The following is a 22,188-nucleotide window of genomic DNA, read 5'->3' on the forward strand; positions in this document are numbered from 1 at the left end:
TTTACATATAAAATGTTTATATATAATGTATGTGTGTATATATATATAAAATCTGGATTTATAAAATAAATCACTAAATTATTAAAAGGCAAATGATTTATTTCACAAAAAGTTTCTTTACTTTCTTAAAAAGATTTAATTTCCTTATAGAGAGTTCCAGTAATGAAGAAGGGTAGAGTAACACAAGGCTATGGGCTTAAATCTGATTTCTGCCTTCTAATCTTTGGGATTTAATAATAACGAGTATTGTTTTCTGACTACAGGACAAATACATGCTCACTGGTAGAAAAATCTTTGGTGAGGTTTAAGAATGGATTTTTATACAGCTTTGAGTTCAAAAGAACTGATGTACAGAGAGATCTCGTCTATTCTAGAACAATAATTTCTAGCCTAATAAAAGTTCAGTTTCATTCCTCCTAGTGTAGATGGGGCATTAATTCAGAAAGGGCACTGGATATCAGTTCTCTGCCTAAAGATCAGGACAACAGCAGACTTTCAATTACCTGAGGAACGTAAATGAAGGGACCCTACCAGTGACTTTCAAACTTTTTTTTTTTTTTGGTGAGGAAGATTGGCTCTGAGCTAACACCTGCACGCATCCTCCTCTATTTTGTATGTGGGTCGCCGCCACAGCATGCCTGAGGAGTGGTGTAGGTCTGCGCCCAGGATCTGAACCCGTGAACCCCAGGCTGCCGAAGCGGAGTGCACTGAACTTAAGCACTATGCCACTGGGCCAGCCCCCAAACTTTTTTTTTTTACTGCAACACAGTAAAAAATCCATCTTATATAAATGCACACACAAATATCTTTATGACTTAAACAAAAGTCTCACAAAACAATTCTTACTTTTCTTATAGATGGACCCTGGCATTTTTCTGTCTATTCCATTCTGTTCCATTGTGGGGGGCAGGTAGGAGGGAGAAATGACGGTTATGACCATCGTCATACGTGGTATGCTAGTGACTGTTTAACAACTGGCTCTCTGTGGTAAAACAAACAAACAGCAGCCCCAGCTTTGTGTTGTTGGCTGATTTCTACCACAGCTGAGTTCAAGTAACCCAACACGGAGTTACTGAAGGCAGGGTTGAGAAGAGGCACGCTCCACTGGCTCTTGTGAGCCCGCTGTGACCCACTACATTGATCTGATGACCCACTGGCAGGTCATGACCCACAGTTTAAAAACCGCTGCTCTGGAGTCTAGACAATCAAACTTCTCTGTAGTTGACAGGAAGCTGAGAGGGGCCGGCAGACGCTGTTTCCAGGAGGTACTGAACGAGTGCACACGTGCGAGGGATGACAAGCTGCTGGGGCAAGGGAGGGGACCTCTCCCTGCCCACTCTGGTTTAGGCATCTCTGAACTGCTCTGCCTTCAGCTTCCCCAAACTGATCACCTGGGGAGAGAGAGGTAACAGCAGCACCCTTAGGAACAGCACAGTGGTTCTGAGCCTCAGCTTCTTCCTCTGTAAGGTGGGATAACAACTGTGTGCTGCCCCGGACTGTCGTTAAGGGCCAAATAAGATAACACTTATGAAAGCATTCTGAAACGTATAAAGGGCTCTATAGACAGTATTCATAGGAAAATGAGTCTATTTAACAAAATTTTATTCACAGGCAATTTAAAAATATCAGCATCTGAGCTCACCAATCATTCCAGCCCTCCTGATCTCTTTTCTGTGGCTCTCTGAGGCTCTGCAATATCTACATGCCTCTCAAGGCTGCCTCTTGGACTCCTCCACTGGCTCCTTTTTCTCCTTTGCATTTTGCTGATCTTTCTTACATTCTTTCCTTCACAGAATTTATCCACCCACAGCTTCAACATGTAGCTCTGTAAGGATGGCTGTTAAACCTACATCTGCCTCTGACTTCTCCCTGGCTTTCGAGAAGACTTTTCTGAGTTTACTGTTCAGCCACCACCTCAAATTTGACTTTTTAAAAATACTAACAGTATTATCTGCCCCACTCATCCACAGTGCTGGGTACTCTAATTCTATCAATGGCACTAGTATTATCTCAATTACCAAGATTTACTTTAAAAGAACTTACAACCACCTCACACTCATTAGGATGGCTAATTAAAAAAAAAAAAGAAAATAACAAGTGTTGGTGAGGACGTGGAGAAATGGAACCCTTGTGCACTGTTGATAGGAATGTAAAACGGTGCAGCCGCTGTGGAAAACAGTACGGCGGTTCCTCAAAAAACGAGAAGTAGAATTACCACACAGTTCAGCAATTCCACTTCCAGGTATATACCCAGAAGAACTGAAAGCAGATATTTGTACACTCATGTTCAGAGCAGCATTATTCATAACAGGCAAAAGGTGGAAGCAACTCAAGTATCCATTAATGGATGACTAGATAAACAAACTGTGGTATATACACACAATAGAGTATTATTCAGCCTTACAGGAAGGAAATTCTGACGCATGCTACAACACGGATGAACCTTGAGGCATTATGCTAAGTGAAATAAGCCAGTTACAAAATGACAAATATTCTATGATTCCACTTATATGAGGTACCTAGAGTAGTCAGATTCATAGAGATAGAAGGCAGAATGGCTGTTGCCAAGGCTGAGGGAGGGGAGAATGGGGAGTTATTTTTTAACGGGTACAGAGTTTCAGTTTTCCAAGATTAAAAAAAGTTCTAGAGATGGATGGTGGTGATGGTTGCACAACAGTGTGAATGTACTTAATCCACTGACCTGTACACTTAAAAATGGTTAAAATGGTAAATTTTCCGTTATACGTATTTTGCCACAACTAAAGATATTCAATAATAGTAGATATTGATCTATCACTTATTCTGCTCCAGGCATTACAGGAAGTATTTACTGCACGCATTGTCTTATTTAACCCCATATTTGCATAGATGCTAAGAAGCTAAGGGTGGAAAGTAGGGGAAATCTATGGTTTTTGTCTGCCTAGCATTCCTTCCCATCTGCTTGTGGTTTCAGCTCCTTTGACTTCCTTTGGGAAACTGCTCCCCACCTCCTCTATTCCATTCAGGTGATTATTAGATCAGGTGATTACAAATATTAGTCCCATACTCTTTTTTTTTTTTAATTTTTATTTATTTATTTTTTTCCCCCAAAGCCCCAGTAGATAGTTGTATGTCATAGCTGCACATCCCTCTAGTTGCTGTATGTGGGACGCGGCCTCGGCATGGCCGGAGAAGCGGTGCGTCGGTGCGCGCCCGGGATGCGAACCCGGGCCGCCAGCAGCGGAGCGCACGCACTTAACCGCTAAGCCACGGGGCCGGCCATTCCCATACTCTTTCACAAAAGTTGGCAGGTGATCCAGATCTGGCCAAAGTTCCCATCCCCTTGCCTAGAGCAATTGCCTTAAGAGGCGGTCATGTCATCCAAGTCAAGCCAATCACAGCCTTTCCTTAGGATTTATACATATTAACATAGAGAAGAGCGCTCGTTACTTTGTGGTCATTAATCTGGAAAGAATAAGGCTAGAGCTGCTCAAACTACACCCTTTCATCTGATCTTGCTACATGGGAAAATCATATAAAGAAGGAAAGAGAGGGTCAGAGCCGTGGCTTGGCGGTTGAGTGCGCGCGCTCTGCTGCTGGCGGCCTGGTTCGGATCCCGGGCCCGCACCGACGCACCGCTTCTCCGGCCACGCTGAGGCTGCGTCCCACATACAGCAACTGGAAGGATGTGCAGCTATGACATACAACTATCTACTGGGGCTTTGGGGGAAAAAATAAATAAATAAATAAATAAAATTATATCAAAAAAAAAAAAGACCCTGCTTTCAATTCTTTAAAAAAAAAAAAAAAGAAGGAAAGAGGAGGGCCGGCCCATGCCTTAGCGGTTAAGTGCCCGCGCTCGCTACTGGCGGCCCGGGTTTGGATCCTGGGCGCAAACCGACGCACCGCTTCTCCGGCCATGCTGAGGCCGCGTCCCACATACAGCAACTAGAAAGATGTGCAACTATGACATACAACTATCTACTGGGGCTTTGGGGAAAAAAAGGAGGAGGATTGGCAATAGATGTTAGCTCAGAGCCGGTCTTCCTCAGCAAAAAGAGGAGGATTAGCATGGATGTTAGCTCAGGGCTGATCTTCCTCACAAAAAAAAAAAAAAAAGGAAAGAGGGAGGTTAATGAAGCTGTGAAGAGAAATGAAAATAGATGAAGAGACAAAGGACTTGAGGCAGAGAGGAATGGAGAGAAAGATCTGACCACACTTAGTTCTTGGATCCATCCTAATCCTCCCTAGTAATGTCAGTCAATAAATCCCCCTTTTCTTAGGTGTCTGAGTTGAGATTTGTTACTGCAACCACATGTATTCTGGATACCACCAATGGAGGCTCAAGATGTCAGAATCATTAGAATGAAGGTGAAAGCTGAAATTCTGAAAATGAATAAAATAATAAGCCCAGAGAAAGAAAACACAGAGGAGAAAAACCCAAGAGCTGAACTGACCCAACGTTACCCATCAGAAGCAGGGCCACTTTGATCTTTGCTGGAGCAAAGTGCTAGTCAGGCATCTGGTAGAAAATTAATCTTGGAACTGTCTCCTCTCCATTTTCTAAAGAGTACCAGAGGAAGGAACATACAAGTCTCAGCTAAAAAATAAAACGTTCCTCATATGATTGTTGTGATGGTTAGGTTAAAAAAATCTGTGTAAAAGCTACAGCACCTGGGATACAGCAGGTGCTCAATAGATAGCTGCTATTACTATCATGATTTCTCAAACTATAATGATAAAAAGAGAAAACTGGAAAACTCAAATTACCATGTGAGAAAATAGAGCATGAGTTTGAAGGCTTTATATAGTAACTTAAATTTCATGTCTTCAAGGTCTCTCTCTTCAAAGAACTGTTTCCATTTGTGTTTTTTAAAAGTAATCCATACACAAGTTTAAAAAAAAATCAAACAATACAAAAGGCTATAGAGTTAAAATTGCCTCTTCTACCCTTGACTCTTGCTACTGGTGTGTGTGTGTGTGTGTGTGTGTGTGTGTGTGTGTATCCTTCTCAGAACAGTCTATGCACAAACACATATTCCTTCTCCCATTTTTATACAAATGGAGCATAACCTACAGTGGATTTTTTTTTTGTATCTTTCACTTAATAATACATCTCAGAAATTGTTCCATACCAACATAAACATCTATTTTAGGAGAACTCTAGGTAATCCATAGAAATACCATTCAAATTCCAAGACACCTTCTTAGTGTGAGTCATCTTGTGAGGTCCTCCCCCCTCTAGTTCCACAGCTTTCGGTAAGGAAAACTGAAATGGACCCTAGAGTCAGTCTGTCATCTTGTTATCGTGCAACCAGGAGATAACAGGAAACACCTTCTTCCTCTTTTAAAACAAAGGGCCACCCAAGGGGGAGTTCCAATGAAGCAGAAGCCAAATTATTGGAGCCTAATATTTGGAGATGTGATTACAAGTGATAGCTCTTAGAGTGCTTGGGATAGGTACAGGGAGAGTTTAACCTCATATGAGCATCAGTGAAGAGACCAAAAAGAAGGCTGTTGGGGAAAGGAAGTTGGACCTTGGTTGGGAATGATGACAGCTTTGCCACATAGACTCTGATGGTTAGACAAATAGGAGACAATCAAGCTGACAATATACTAATTTTAGAGGCTAAAGCCATTGGAAACTCAGTGTACTTACTGAGGAATCAGATGTCAGCTCACTATCACCCCAAAGCAGATGTCCTCCGGATCCTTTGAACTAAAGCTTGGGTTCAACTATCGCCCATCCTTCTCTTGTTAAAGTTCTTAACTTTAGAGATGCGTGCCCATCTCTAAGCTACTATCCTGTATCCTTCTCTTTGTCTATTGACAATAAAGAATGATTAGAGCAGTTTCTCAACATTTTATCACCTATGCTCCATCAGCCAAGATTTTGTTCAGTTTGACCTTCTGTAGTTTGTTTTATGAAAGTTATGTTTCTTCTTACTTTCCATACATAAAATATGTTATAGTTTGACTATCCTTTTTTTTAATCTCCCTTCCTCTTTTTCCCTCACCCTCTCTTGGTCTGAACCCCTGGGTGAGAATCAATATATTATACATAGACTTAAGGATTCATTGTACCATTTCTTTTCAATCTAGTCCATAAAGTGCTCTTTTTCACCCCTAGAAAATCTTATCCTGAATGTCAAAATTTTATATCTTCCAGATCAGCACAATCTTAGCTTCACAGAATGATACAACAGATTGTATCAGTCCAAGCGCTCATGTATTTGATGAGGTTAAATCTACTTATCATGTAAAAATTGCCAATTTGTCCATTTGTTAACTTTTTTTTATTTTCACTCTATTAAAAACTAAACTAAACTAGTGTGGTAGGCAGCCTTTAAGATGCCCCCTTGTGATTCCTGCCTCCTGGTGTCTGTGCCCTTATGTAATCTCCTCCCCTTGAGCATGGACTGGACTTACTGACTCACTTCTAGCAAAGAGAATACGGCAAAGGTTATGGGATGTCACTTCCAAGATTAAGCTATAAGAAGATTGTGGCTTCTGTCTTGGGTGCTCGCTCACTCGCTCATATACTGCTTGCCCAGCAGAGGCAGCTGCCATCTCATGACGCTGCTGTATCCGTTTGCTAGAGCTGTCATAACAAAATACCACAGATGCAGTGGCTTGAACAACAGAAATTAATTTTCTCACAGTTCAAGAGGCTCGATGTCCAAGATCATAATGTCCGCAAGGGTTGGTTCCTTCTGAGGCCTCTCTCCTTGGCTTGCAGATGGCCACCTTCTCCTCGTGTCCTCACAGGGTCTTTCCTCTATGTGAGTGCATCCCTGGTATCTCTTTGTGTGTCCCAATTTCCTTTTCTTATAAGGACACCAGTCAAACTGGATGAGGGCCCACTCTAACAGCCTCCTTTTAACTTAATCACCTCTTTAGAGGCCCTATCTCTAAATGCAGTCACATTCTGAGGTACTGGAGATTAAGACTTCAACATATGAATTTGGGGGTGGGGGCTCATTTCAGCCCATACAGCAGCCCTTTGGAGAGGCCCAAGAGGAAAGAGGCCTGCCAACAACCATGTGAGTGAGCTTAGAAGCAGATCCCCCCGTTGAGCCCTCAGAAGAGATCACAGCTCTCAGCTGACAGCTTGACTACAACCTCACGAGAGACCTTGAGCCAGAGGTACCCAGCCAAGCTAGGACGCCTGAGCCACAAAAACTGTGAGATAATAAAGGTTAAGTTGTAAGTTTTGGGGTAAAATTTGTTATGCAGCAATAGATAACTAATGCAACCAATAACCTCACAAACCAACAAAGAAAAACCCGTGTTAACTGGAATGTTTGGGCAAAGAATACTGCGGCTACTTGAACTTTTTTGTTAATTGGGGTTAAGGCCAAATTTTTTGTTTCAAAACTTGCTGCAAATGAATCAGTGTACTTTTCTGCCAAAAATAACAGAGTCTTTGATGACTGCTGATTGAGACTGTTCTAGGTGTCACTTGACAGTAAAAAAACATCAATGACAACATTTTTGCATGCAATATTTCATCTAGTTTCACAGCAACCCATGAAGAAGACATAGCAGCTATTTTAATTCAGGTGCCAAGCAAGCACCTGACACATGATAAGCATTCAAAAAATATTTCTAGGTGAATGTATTTCCATTTTTCAGAGGACAAAATTGAGCCTAGAGAAGTTAACTAACTTGTTCAAGATCGCACAGTTACTAAGTGGCAGGTATGGTAATAGAATCCTGGTAATAGGATTATTATCTATGGTACAATTCTATCGTATATAGTATATGGTAATAGAATTATTATCATAGAAAATGATAATCTCTATGTAGCAAAGCTTAATAATGGATTTTTTCTACTGTACCATGTCACCTTATATATTTGCTATTTGCATCTTTCTTCCTTGAAGTTATGGATAAAAAGAGTTTTTAAAAAATAATGAAGTTTTCAGTTAACTGACAATTTATTTTACATTTTTTTGCTATGGGGGCTGTGTTGGGATGAATGAAAAGCAGATATAAGCAAACAACTACATTCTGAAAATGGCCAATTAATCAAGTATGAGCACATACACTCTAGTTTGCTACTGAGTCAATTCTAGAAGATTTATCTACAAATCTTCTTATCTTTTTAATAGTCAGTGAGTAGTGGATTTAACACCTTCAGCTTATTAAAGACAGGTACTCTATATATGCCTGTTTTTTTCCCCATATAGGTTTCTGGGTGAATGAAGGAACACAGCCCCTAAACACTAGGAAAAAGCTGACTGCAAAAATGGCATGGAGTTTCTCTGTTTCCTCTCAAAAGTCCAAGGGACAGAAAGGAACGTAGAAATAGTTAATAAAATACCCATAATTTACAGGATATGAACATTGCATAGTTGATCCTAACACTGTCTAGAGACTTATTTGGTTTATGTTAAATCTTATAATAGCAATAGATATTGATCTTTTATCCCACATTCACTTGCTGAATACCTACTGTACACCAGCACTGTGAAAAGCATTGGTGATATAATTATGCCAATTATATTGGCATAATTCCCAATCCCTCTGGGAGTTTATAACCTAGTGGTAGAGGCCAATAAGGAAAATAACATATTTTAGCAAATTCTATTACAGAGGAAGGCAAAGGGTGCTATAGGAGTTGATGGTAAGAGATGGAAGCGAGTACTGTGGTCAGTGAAGGATTCTAGAAGAGATGACAAGATCTGAAAATGAAAGCATGGCAAGAGTTAGCCAAGGTGAGGCGGGATTTCTATGAAGAGGAAACATTTTGTGTAAGGGCACGGAAGTTTGAGATAGTGTGGCAAGTAGTTTACAATGACTACTAATTGAAAGTGAATTGGAATTGAAAGGTACGTGTTGGGGGAGTGGTGGGAAATCTGGGGAGAGAAGAGAGCAGCCCACGAAGGGCTAGGGTTACCTAGTTAAGGAGTCTGAACTTTAAAGGGAGCTTTTGACGACTTTTTAGTAAAGAAGTACCATAATTATAATTGTTTTTAAAAGACTGTTTTAAGAGCAATGCAGAGGATAAAAGTGGGATGAGACTGAGGATGAAGAGATCCATATGGAAAATGCTGTAGTAACTCAAACCAAGTGATATGTGTCTGAATTAAGGCAGTGGAAATGAATGAGACTGGACATAAGATCTGAGCAGTATTTAAAGCAAAGTGTATAAGTGATAACCAATTGGATATGTGGGGTGAGGGGAGTAGCTGGAATGATTCTTAGGTTTCTGGCTTCCCCTTTGATGAAGGTGAACAGCGAGGGACCACAGGAGGAGACCACGTGTCTGAGAGGATAAGGAGTTCAGTTTTGGATGTGTTGGGTTTGAGATGACTGTGAGACACTCAGGAGAGATGTCTAGAGGAGGCTGGGCTATATAGATCCAGAGAGAAGTCTGGGCTGGAGAAGGGCTGCTGCGTACACGTTTTATGTACATGATACCCCAGAACCGTGCAGTGCACAACTGATTTGTGAAGCCATACATGACAGCCCTGGCTGGTGGCACAGGTTTGGAATCGGTACAGGTCAAATACTGAGGTCAGCTGAAACTATGGGAAAGGACCAAAGACGGGATTCTAGAGAATAAAACGTCAAAGTAAGCAAAGGATGAACAGCTTCATAAAAGAGACTAGGAAAGAGCCGCCAGAGAGGTAAGAAAGGGGAAAGCCAACATTACCAAAAACTCATTATTAAAGACTGACACTTTAAATATGGGGATGATACTTCTCTAGACTGAGTGATTAAGTAAACCATCCTTATTTATTTCTTACAAGATTTATTATTAGCCATACTTTTTAATGATGTTACTTAGGATTGTGTGGCTAAGGTTGATCATAGAACTTAATTTTAGCCTCAATATTTATACCAGGTACCACTAGTTTCTCAAGGTACTAAAAGTAGTCTTTGCCTGATACTATTTTCACATTTTTTCCCTCATTTTCTTCCCATTTGACCCCTGATCCAGTTGTTCCTTCGATTTTCTGTTCCATGTTTTACTTACATTGCTGCCTTGAGTTCCCTGTTCTCTGCATCTTCTCAGCAGCTATTTAACTAATAATATATACTAACATTTCTCAAAATATGAATTTGTAATCATTCTTCTGCCTCACTCTGAAATCTGGAATTCTATTTTTCCTTGCATATATGTTTATTCTCTGAATTAAGGTTACAGATCTTGTGACTTAGTTTGTCATTCCTTATGTGCACCTAATAGTGTGCTGAGCATAACTGATTATTCACAGAAAATTCCCACCACACCCCTAAGGGCCATATGAGAACCCTAAACATCTGAAAGGTGGAAGTAGAAAACAGATGTTCCAGAAAACTTTTTCAAAACTCTAGTTACAAGCCTGTGTTGGTCTGAATAACTGCTTTGCTCTTAAGCTGGTTTTTAAAGCTAGAAGTCACCTTGTCACATATGAAATTATTTTTCTTTTTCCCACGAATGAAATTTGAAAGTTGAAAATTTACTTTAAATTGACGTTGGTAAACATGGCATGTGACAGATTATAGATTTGTAGCATTCTGGAGTTGAACTTCGTTTCAAAAAAGTGTCAAAAGGTAATTAGCATTACAGGAAAAACAGTTTCAGGTCAGATAAATTTGAGAAATGTTGGGCGAAAAACAGGGTTCTTTATTGAAAGACTCCTCAGAGCCTTTACTATGCTAATATACATTATGACTCTTTAAGAAGTGGCATAGAGTAAACGGCATTTCTAAGACTGAACACACTTTGGGAAACATTGCGCTAATTTTACAGATGAGGGCCCTGAGCCTAAGGAAGTTTGGTGACTTGCCCAAGATGACACAAATAGTAGCAAAGCTGAGATAGCAGCCAGTTCCTCTGATTTTTAAGTTGGGTCTTCTTTGCATCATACTGCACTGCTGGTACACGCCACTTCCTTTCTATCCTAAGCCCTTCATGGAGAGCAGAGCAGAAAATTGGTACCACTGACCCACAGAAATTCTGACTTCCAAGACTTAGAGATTTCCTCTTTCCGTAGCATTGACAAGATGATCTTTCTGGGAGTCTGTCAGCTGCTCTGTGGCCATGAAACAAACTGTGGGGGTGGGGAGGGTGCACAGGAGGAGGAGCTCCCTTTAGGATGCTTAAAAGAAAAATGCATTTATGCCGAGGATAATTCCTGGAACAGATGTGAAACCAAATACTTCATATCACGGTCCTGCCCCCACCCCCTTCTGAAAGGGAAATGAAATAGCAGGATTAACCTGCTCTTCATCAGATCATGCTTTGTTTCTTTCAAAAATCCCATGACCGGGGCAGATTCCATTTCCTGCTACTTCCCTTCCTACAGCAACGAGGGAAGAGCCCAGGAGGGGAGAGGAGGCTTTCCTTGGCTCTGCAAACACCAGGAGCACAGAGCCATGGTCAGAGGCATGCGCGACAGTAACACAGTAACGGCAGGTTAAAGGCTAACACGTGCTTTTACCCCCCCAATACCCAACTGATTTCTCTGTCTACACGCCATTAGCAAGTATTCTTCTGTAAATGTCATGAAAATCTTAGGACACTTGACTAATTCATCCATTTGGGGGGAGAGAGAAATTAGAATTAGTTTAATTCTAGGGAAAAGTGACCCAGTTTTTTTTGGGGGGGGGTGTATAAAATCCAGGGTTTGTGAAAGAGATGGATGAATTTTTAAATAAACTATAACATCTTGATTAGGTAATGACAGAGCAAAGCAGAAATACAGTGTATAATATATAATCACCACATAGCCAGTTGTGCCATGCTTTCAAGTGATTTAATAACTCAAGTGTCAGAGCATAAACTCCTCTGTAAGAGCCAAAAAGGCCTGGAGGTTTCTCACTGTCTGCACTTAGCAATGAAATGTGGCTCTCCCTAACGCCCCTGGCAGCTCGGCAGGGATCTCAGGCAGTCAGCAGCAGTTACCATCTTTTGAGGCCAGCTCGACTGGAGAGTGTAATTAGCCCAGAGAAGATCTCTGGTGCCCCATGGTAATGAACATCAAGAGCATCCCGGCAAGCCAGGGACTGGGTCACTTGAGGTGTCTCTAAGAATCACCTTTCAAAGCCCAAACCACTTGTTCAATCATATCACAAGTGCGCAACAGGACAGTGTGACGGGAGGGGAGCCTGTGGCCAGCAGAATTAAAGGGATTAACAATGGGAGAGAAGCAATTGGTGGCACAGCTAGCCCCATTCTCAGCTGCTCTGTCTTGGATTTGGAGCACGAGGTGAAGCTTAAGGCTCTGAAACTATGTCAAGGTCCTCCTTGCTCTGTGCTGACTAAACCAACAGAAATACCCTGGAGCCTGACACCTTTCCAAACGGGAAAAAAAAGCAAGTGAGGCCAGGCCCAGGGACAGCTGCTGTCCCCCAGGCACACCACCTTACTTGCAAATGTAAAAAAACTAGAGGCAAAGTGGGGCCCAGGCATCTTTCCCCCTAGGACCTTCAGCACACCTAACACAAAAGGGACAGTCAAATATTTGTTGAATTAATGAACAGGAGGCACTAAGCAGGTATTTACTAAAGAATCTGGCTATCTAAGAAGTAAATACAATTTGACTGCTTTTTACTGAAGGCTTTTTATTTTGTTTTTTACTTTTTAGGTATCAACTATTAACTTTTTAAGGTTTGAGGCATATTTCACACACTAATAAAATTCACCCATTGGAAGTGTATATAGCTCAGTGGTCTTTAGTGTAACCATCACCATAAACTAATTTTAGAACATTTTCACTACCCCAAAAAGAAACCCTGTGCCTATTAGCAGTCTTTCCCCATCCCCCTCCCCCACCCCAGGCCCCAGGCAACCACTAATCCAATTTCTGTCTCTATGGATTTACCTATTCTGGACATTTCACATGAACAGAATTATACAATACATGGTCTTTTATGACTGGTTTTACTCACTTAGCATTACATTTTCAAGGTTCATCCATGCTGTAGCATGTATCAGTAGTTCATTCTTTGTTATGACTTTATAATATTCCACTGTGTGTGTGTGCGCATGCATGTGTGTGTGTATATATATACACATTTTGTTCATCCATTCATTACCTGATAGACATTTAGGTTGTTTCCACATTTTTGCTATTGAGTAATGCTGCTATGAACATTCATGTACTGTACACCTTTTACGTATATATATGTTTTCATTTCTCCTGGCTATTTACCTAGGAGTAGAATTGCTGGGTCATATGGTAACTCGAAGTTTAACTGGTTGAGAAACTTCCAACCTCTTTTTCCAAAGCAGCTGCACCATTTTATGTTCTCACCAGCAATGCACTAGAGTTTCAATTTCTCCATATCCTCACCAACACTTTTTATTACCTGTCTTTTGATTGCAGCCATCTAGTGGGTGTCAAGTGGCATCTCATTGTGGTTTTGATTTGCATTTCCCTAATGCCAAATGATGCATCCTTTCAGGTGCTTACTGGCCATTTGTATATCTTCTTTGGAGAAATATCTATTCAAATGCTTTGGTCATTTTTTAAATTGGGTTATCTGTCTTTTTATTGTGGAGCTGTAAGAGATCTGTATGTATTCTGGAAGTGTCCCTTGCCAGATATATGATTTGCAAATATTTTCTTCCATTCTATGGGCTGTCTTTTCACTTCCTTTTTTTTTTTTTTTTAATAATTTTATTTATTTATTTTATCCCCCCAAAGCCCCAGCAGATAGTTGTAGGTCATAGTTGCACATCCTTCTAGTTGCTGTATGTGGGACACAGCCTCAGCATGGCTGGAGAAGCGGTGCGTCGGTGTGCGCCCGGGATCGAACCTGGGCTGCCAGCAGCGGAGCGCGTGCACTTAACCGCTAAGCCACGGGGCCGGCCCTCTTTTCACTTTCTTGATGGTGCTTTTTGAAGCACGTAATTTTTTAACTTTCATGAAGCTCAACCTATTTAATTTTTGTTGTTGTTTGTGCTTTTTGGTGTCACAGCTAAAAAATCGTTGCCTAATCCAAGGACATAAGATTTACTTGTATGTTTTCTTCTGTGAATTTATAGTTTTAGCCCTTACATTTAGATCTTTTACCAATTTTGAGTTAACTTTTGTATATAGTGTGAGGTAGGGGTCCAACTTCACTCTTTCACATCTGGACAACCAATTGTTCTAGCACCACCAGCCTCTTCAACTATAAGTTGAAAAGACTACTCTTTTCTCACTGAATGGTCTTGGCACCTTTGTTGAAAAGCAATTGGACAGAGATGTATGCATTTATTTCTGGATTCTGAATTCTATTCCAGTGATCTATCCTACGCCACACTGTCTTGATTACTGTAGCTTTGTATTCATTGTTAGTTTTAAATCCTGTTTAAAATTCTATGACTTGTGAGTACCAGGCTCCAGCTCTATTCTTTTTGGAGAATCTCAGTAAAGACCTGAGCACAAGGAAGCTTTTCTCTAAATGAAACAGGGGTCATTAATAACCTCTCTCAGTTTTTAAAGCGGCTGTACTGTGAGCAAAATCTTAGGAAGACAACATACGTGAACAGAATTTAGTTTCGTAATAAAATTAAACCTACAACAAACTTAATCTGCATAATTTGAGTATACATAACCATTCTGCTGCAGGATAATCAGGAGTGAATATTAAATAATTCATGTAAATGAATGTGGTATATCATAAATTTATATTATACTTAGAGCAAATTTATCATTTTAAATAATAAACACTTTTATAGCATTCTTGTTTTTCTCTATGGCTCATTTGTTCCATCTTCCTCACTTATAATGACTCTTCATTCAGGAAGACGGGGATTCTCATGTGTTCCTGAAACCTCCAGACAATAGGTACCCCCTCCCCCATGTACTATGAGCTAGGTCTGGGGCAAACTAGGGTAAAGGAATGACATTTCTCTTTGTAGCAGTCAAGAAGCTGGTGGAGAGGGGCTGCAGAAAGGTGATGGACTCCATCCAACAGGGGAGGAGACTCTGGAGAGAAAACATGTTGGGACAGAAACTGATAGATGTTTCTCAACACCATTCTCCCCTTCTTCCTCAATAAGAGAACCTCAATTTGCTGGGGAGGCAACGTGCCCAGCTAAAAGACTAACCCCCCAGACTCCTTTGTTGCTAGGGAGAAGTGGGCATGGGACCCAGGGCTGGCCAATCACGTATTAGTTGGAACTGCAAGGCTTCCAAGAAAGCTTTTTTTAAAGTGGACACATTTAGCTGGCATCTGTCTTTTGCCTTCCTCCCACCCCCTTCTTGCCTGGAACATGGACACAATGCCAGTAGGAAAAGGAACTACCTTATGACCAAAAAAATGAAAGCCAATGCTTTAGGGTTAGTAGAGCAGAAGAGAGGAGCCTGGCTCCTTAGTTATGTCTCTGAAGAGCTGCATTAGCCCAGGACTTCCTGTCTCTGAACTTCTTGACGTGCAAAAAAAATAAATCCTTTACTTATGGTAAACCACTGATTTTTTGAGTTTCTGTTACCTGCAGGGAATACTCTCCTAACAAATCCAGGGGTGATTCCCAAGCTCTCCCTCTTTGCCCCCACCCTGCTACCTCCCACCTTCACCTCCACCCTCTGCTGTGGGGGTCCCAGGTTCTTTGCTTCACCCCCATCCAGGCCCCCTCTACCAATCAGAACTGCTGCCCCTTCAGAGGCGTTTCAGGAGGTGTGGGAAAGATTATCACCTCACTCCCCTCTATGGGAGAGGAGGCAGAAAGGCCACCTCGATACTTATCCTCCCCTTTCCCAGGTCTGGCTCCATTCAGAGAAGTTAAATGGCTGGGATTAAAGGCAAGCCAGCCTCACCTACACATGCCCCCACACTGCCAGCAACCCCCTGCTGAGTGATTAGAGATACCCACCAGATACTTCAGGGAGGTCCAGGCTGGAGGGCCTGGTTACCAGCCACTTAGTGCCACTGGGAAAGGAAGCTGGGCAAGTGAAATCACCTTGAGGGGCCTACAGTTTTGATATGATGAGGCAGTTCAGCAGGTTCTGGAATAAAGCTGCCTGGATTTGAATTTCAGCTCCACCATTAACCGTGTGGCTTGGACAAGTTACTTAACTTCTCTCAGCCTTAGTTTCCTCATACGTAAAATAAAGATAGAGCCACCTACTTTTGTAGGGTTGAAGAAGATAAAATGTGACTAATATACAATGCTAAGCACAGTCCTGGCATATAACAAGTGCTCAGTAAAATGATGACTACGTATTGCTGCTGCTGTTATTATTATTACAGTGCTTAAGAGCAAGGGCTTTGAAGTCAAATCTGGGTTCAAAGCCTGGCTTCACATCAGTTATGTGAACTTGGGTCGTTTCCTAGTCTCTGTACCTTAATTTTCTCTTGTCTAAGTGAGGAAGATAACAGCTAACTCACTCAATCATAGATACCTAGGGCAAGACTGCTCCACACCAGGTTTTATGCTTGACTCTGGGCATCTGATGGTGAATAACACAGACACAGTCTCTGACCTCATAGAACTTAGGGTCTAGTGAGGGAGACAGACACTAATGGAAAAGCACAAGGAACTGTAACAAACCCTACAAGAGAGAGCTACACAGGCCTCTGTGAAAGGGGGACATGCCTGAATCAGACAGGCCAGAGAAGGGAAATGAACTGAGGGCAGGGAGAGAGCATTCCAGGTGGAAGAGGCTCTGTGACTGAGGAACAACAGTGGGGAGTTCAGAGAAGGCCAGGGTGCTTAGTGTTGAGAAAGCACGGGGGAAGGCAGTGTCAAGTAAGGATGGAGGGTAAGCAGGTGATGTAAGACCTTTAATCTAGTTTTATCTTTACCTTAAGAGCAATGGTAAGCTTCTATGAAGGGCTTTAAGTGGTGTGTGTGTATGTCAGACATAGCTTGCATTCTGAAAGGCTCATTCCACAGTGACATGGAGAACGGAAGGAAGAAGACAGAGACGGCAAGGGTTGATGCATTAAGAAGCTAATACAGTAGGTCCAAGTGAGAATGTTTAGTGACTTAAGCTTGAATCCCTGCAAGTAGGGAAGGAAAAACAACCCATGTTTCAAACTAGAGAGGTAAGTCAGTCAGTATGAGTTTTTGGGTCACCCTCAGAATTGTCTCCAAAAAAAGGCACAGATGCAGCACACCTGATGTTCTGTACACAATTTCAGGGGATTCATAGATCAACTAAAGCTACACGCATGGGCCACAGCTCTTAGGGCAAACTCCCTGATTTAGACAAGAAAGCTTGATAAAGTCTGTGAGTGTATCATGACCCTTTGTTATTACTAGTGGCTCCTTCCTAAAGGTTGTGCTCTGCTTATCAGACCTCCGTTCCCTGTTCTTTTGTCTCCCTATCCTACAAACGCCCTGAGAGGAGGATGATGACAACAGGTGAGTCAGGTTCCTAGTCCCAGGATCGGAAACTGCCTGATGACCAACAAAACAAGAAAATGGTCTTTGTCCCTTTCATCCATTAGATCTTTACTAAAAAAACTCCATCTTTTTTCTCATTCATGTATTTGGTTCTAGGAGGAAGCAGATGAAAACATGAGTAAGAAATGTCCTCAGGACTACTTATACCTGGAACCTGAATTGCTCACTGGCTTCCTGGATTCAGGCCAGACTTGAAGAGAGCTATGGATTCCCCAACAACAGCAAAGGTCAGATCTCTAGGTTGAAGCACAACATTCATTTAATCCAATATATTTCCAATGTCAACTCAGAAGGAAATCCACAATGTCTTGTAAGAATCCTGTAACCCAGGATTATTTGGAGTGGAGTCCCAGATTGGTACCAGTCCGAGAACTCTTTGTTATTAGTCTCCAAGGAGACATGTTTAGAAAAGGAAAGTAGGCAGTTAAAACCTTTTACAGCGGGAGCCGGGCCCGTGGCTTAGCGGTTAAGTGCGCGTGCTCCGCTACTGGTGGCCCGGGTTCGGATCCCGGGTGTGCACCGACGCACCACTTCTCCGGCCATGCTGAGGTGGCATCCCACATACAGCAACTAGAAGGAAACGCAACTATGACATACAACTATCTACTGGGGCCTTGGGGAGAAAAACGGAAAAAAATGGAGGAGGATTGGCAATAGATGTTAGCTCAGGGCTGGTCTTCCTCACACACAAAAAAATAAATTAAATAAAACCTTTTACAGCAAATGCCCAGCAATTTTATGCCTGGTGAATCTAATAATAATAAATTCGAGCTTGTGTGTTAGACGTCTTTTTTCTTATTTAGTTTCGCTAGTAATTTATTTTCAGTGTATTTTATGAAAGTATCAGTCCATGCAGGACTGGAAAGCAAAATAACTAGTCCTTCAACACTGACGGTGTGAAAAGCCTTGCTGTAGCCAGCTGCAAGTTTCCTGATTCTTTACTTAACGATGTGAATGATAACACAGAAATTTTACTCATGAATACAGAGGATTAAAGATGAGCCCGACTGGACTAGGAGTCACTAAAGCCTGAGTTTTAGTTCTAAATTTTTGCTGTAGTGATACACATTCCCTCCCCCCCTCCCTTTGGGAATGAAGGACATTCCCCACCTCCACTGCTGCCCTCAGCCCTCTTTGGGAATTGCTCCATGATGCAAGGGCATGTCCTCTTCTCAGGCAGCCCATGAGCAATGACGGATGAACACAGAGTAAGTATGAAAGCTGTGTCCCAGCCCCTCACCACAACCCACAGCTCTGAAAGGCCATCCAGTTTTATGGCTCCCTGGGAGGTCAAACGAGGACTTCTTTGTCACTGCATCACAGCCCAACTTCTCCCATTGTCCAATCTTATTTCCTTCCATTCCATAGGTATCGATCCCAAGAGCACCCCTAAACTTACTGCACACTAATCTCCATCTTAGAGTTTGCTTTCTAGGGAACCTAACTTTTGATCTTATATAACAATAATGTGACTTCAAAGGTCATAATGGGAATTAATGAAACCACATGCTTTGAATGATGACACCATAGTAAGAACCACCATTTATTGAGTACTTTCCATGTGTCAAACACTGTACTAGGTGCACGACATATAGAATCTATAGTCTTTTTTTTATTGTGATAAAATACACATAACATAAAATGAGAGTGAATCAGTAATCCAAAACCTCCCAACAAACAAAAGTCCAGGACCAGATGGCTTCACTGGCGAATTTTACCAAACATTTAAAGAAGAATTAATACCACTCCTTCTCAAACTCTTCCAATAAACAGAAGAGGAAGGAATATTTCCAAACTCATTTTACGCGGCTAGCATTACCCTGATACTAAAACTAGACAAGGACTCACAAGAAAAGAAAATTACAGGCCAATATCCCTGATGAACATAGATACAAAAATCTTCAACAAAGATATTAGCAAATCAATTCAACAATATATTAAAAGGATCATATACCATGATCAAGTGGGATTTATTCCAGGGATGCAAGGATGGTTCAAAATCTGCAAATCAATGTGATACATCACATTAAAAAAAGAAGGATAAAAATCATATGATCATCTCAATAGATGCCAAAAAAGCATTTGACAAAATTCTACATCCATCTATGATAAAAACTCTCAACAAAGTGGTTCTAGAGGGAATGCAGCTCAACATAACAAATGCCATATATGACAAGCTCACAGCTAACATCATGCTCAATGGGGAAAAGCTGATAGCTTTCCCTCTAAGATCAGGAAACAGACAAAGATGCCCACTCTCACCACTTTTATTCAACATAGTATTGGAAGTCCTAGCCAGAGCAATTCGCCAAGAAAAAGAAATAAAAGGCATCCAAATTGGAAAGAAAGAAGTAAAACTGTTAGTATTTGCAGATAACATAATATTATATATAGAGAAACCTAAAGATTCCACTAAAAAATTGTTAGAACTAATAAACGAACTCAGTGAAATTGGAGGACATAAAATCAATATATAAAAATTAGTTGAATTTCTATAAACTAACAATGAACTATCAGAAAGAGAAATTAAGACAACAACTCCATTTACAATTGCATCAAAAAGAATGAAATACCTAGAAATAAATTTAACTGAGGAGGTAAAACATCTGTACACTGAAAACCATAAGACACTGAAGAAAGAAATTAGGAAGACACAAATAAATGGACAGATATTCCCTGCTCAGGGATTGGAAGAATGAATATTGTTAAAATGTCTATACTACCCAAAGCAATCTACAGATTCAATGCAATCCCTGTCAAAATTCCAATGGCATTTTTCACAGAAATAGAAAAAACAATCCTAAAATTTGTGTGGAACCACAAAAGACCCCAAATAGCCAAAGCAACCTTGAGAAAGAAGAATAAAGCCAGAGGCATCACACTTTCTGATTTTAAACTATATTACAAAGCTATAGTAATCAAAATAGTTATGACACTGGCAGAAAAACAGACACATAGATCAATGGAACAGAATAGAGAGCCCAGAAACAAACCCACACCTATATGGCCAATTAATTTATGACAAAAGAGCCAAGAATATGCAATTCAGAAAGGACAGTCTCTTCAACAAATGGTGTTGGGAAAACTGGACAATCACACGCAAAAGAATGAAACTGGACCACTATCTTACACTACACACAAAAATTAACTAAAATGGATTAAAGACTTGAACGTAAGACCTGAAACCATAAAATCCTACAAGAAAACACAGGGGAAAGCTCCTTGACATTGGTCTTGGCAGTGATTTTTTGGATCTGACACCAAAGCAAAGGCAACAGAAGCAAAAATAAACAAGTCAGACTACATCAAACTAAAAAGCTTCTGCACAGTGAAGGGAACCACCAACAAAATAAAAAGGAAACCTATGGAATGGGAGAGGATATTTGCAAATCATATAGCTGATAAGGGGTTAATATCCAAAATATATAAAGAACTCATACAGCTCAATAGCAAAAAAACAAATAATCCGATCAAAAAATAGGCAGAGGATTTGAATAGACATTTTTCCAAAGAGGACATACAAATGACCAGCAGGTACATGAAAAGGAGTTCAACATCACTAACTATCAGAGAAAAGCAAGTTAAAACCACAAGGAGATTTCACCTCACACCTGTTAGAATGGCTGTCATCAAAAAGACAAGAGATAACAAGTGTTGGTGAGGATGTGGAGAAAGGGAACTCTTCTGTACTATTGGTGGGAATGTAAATTGGTGCAGCCACTATGGAAAACAGGATGGAGGATCCTCAAAAAATTAAAAATAGAACTACCATATGATCCAGCAATTCCAGTTCTGGGACTATATCTGAAGAAAATGAAAACACTAACTCAAAAAGATATACGCACCCCCATTTTCACTGCAGCATTATTTATAATAGCCAAGACATAGAAACAACCTAAGTGTCTACCAACGGATGAATGGATAAAGAAAATGTGGTATATACATACAATAGACTATTATTCAGCCATAAAAAAGAGGGAAATCTTGCCATTTCCAACAACATGGATGGACCTTGAGGGCAATATCCTAAATGAAATAAGTCAGACAGAGAAAGACAAATATTGTATGATCTCACTTATATATGGAATCCAAAAAAACCCACAAAAACCAAAAAGGCGCTTTTAGATACAGAGAACAGATTGGTGGTTGCCAGAGGTGGAGAGTAGGGGGGAAAATTTACCATCTTGACCATTTTTAAGTGAACAGTTCAATGGTGTTAAGCACATTTGCATTGTGCAATCATCACCACCATCTATGTCCAGAACTGTTTTCATCTCAAAAAACTGAAACTCTGTACCCATCAAAAAATAACTCCCCATTCTGCCCTCCCTCCAGCCCCTGGAAATCATCATTCTACTTTCTGTCTCTATGAATGTGACTACTCTAGGTACCTCATATAAGTAAAATCACACGTTACAACATGTGAGAACTGTCTTTGTTTTTTAAGGCTGAATAATATTTGATTGTATGTATAATATCACATTTTGTTTACCCATTCATCCATTGGTGGACACTTAGGTTGCTTCCACCTTTTGGCTATTGTGAATAATGCTGTTATGAACATAGGTATACAAATATCTGTTTAAGACCCTGCTTTCAGTTCTTTTGGGTATATACCCAGAAGTGGAATTGCTGAATTGTATAATAATTATGATTTTAGTTTCTTTAGGAACTACTGTACTGTTTTCCATAGTGGCTGCACCATTTTAGACTCTCATCAATGGTGCACAAGGGTTCCATTTTTCTACTTCCTCATCAACAATTGTTATTTTCTGTTCTTTTTAATAGTAGCCATCCTAACGGGTGAGGCGGTATGTCATTATGGTTTTGATTTGCATTTCCCTTATGATTAGTGATGTCAAGCATCTTTTCAT

The 22,188-nt window shown here is 40.7% G+C and overlaps 1 protein-coding gene across 14 annotated transcripts in view; it reads right to left on the reverse strand.

The window, feature by feature from the left end:
* Nucleotides 1–22,188, reverse strand: part of TTLL5 (tubulin tyrosine ligase like 5) — a 300,941-nt gene that overhangs the window by 17,762 nt on the left and 260,991 nt on the right. For 4 of the 14 annotated variants that reach the window (XM_087448158.1, XM_087448164.1, XM_087448162.1 and 1 more), the window contains one exon: nt 853–1,391. The exons of 4 other annotated variants lie outside the window; for them this stretch is intronic. In XM_087448158.1, coding sequence (XP_087304284.1) covers nt 1,198–1,391 — 194 coding nt within the window. In that variant the 3' untranslated portion in view covers nt 853–1,197. Of the gene's footprint in view, nt 1–847; nt 1,392–22,188 lie in introns of those variants that run through there. 6 more of the 14 variants (XM_087448160.1, XM_087448159.1, XM_087448157.1 and 3 more) reach the window with 4 other exon arrangements.

The sequence above is a fragment of the Ceratotherium simum genome, chromosome 24 (genome assembly GCF_057802395.1).
Source record: "Ceratotherium simum simum isolate JZ-2026a chromosome 24, ASM5780239v1, whole genome shotgun sequence".
Lineage (NCBI taxonomy): Eukaryota > Metazoa > Chordata > Mammalia > Perissodactyla > Rhinocerotidae > Ceratotherium > Ceratotherium simum.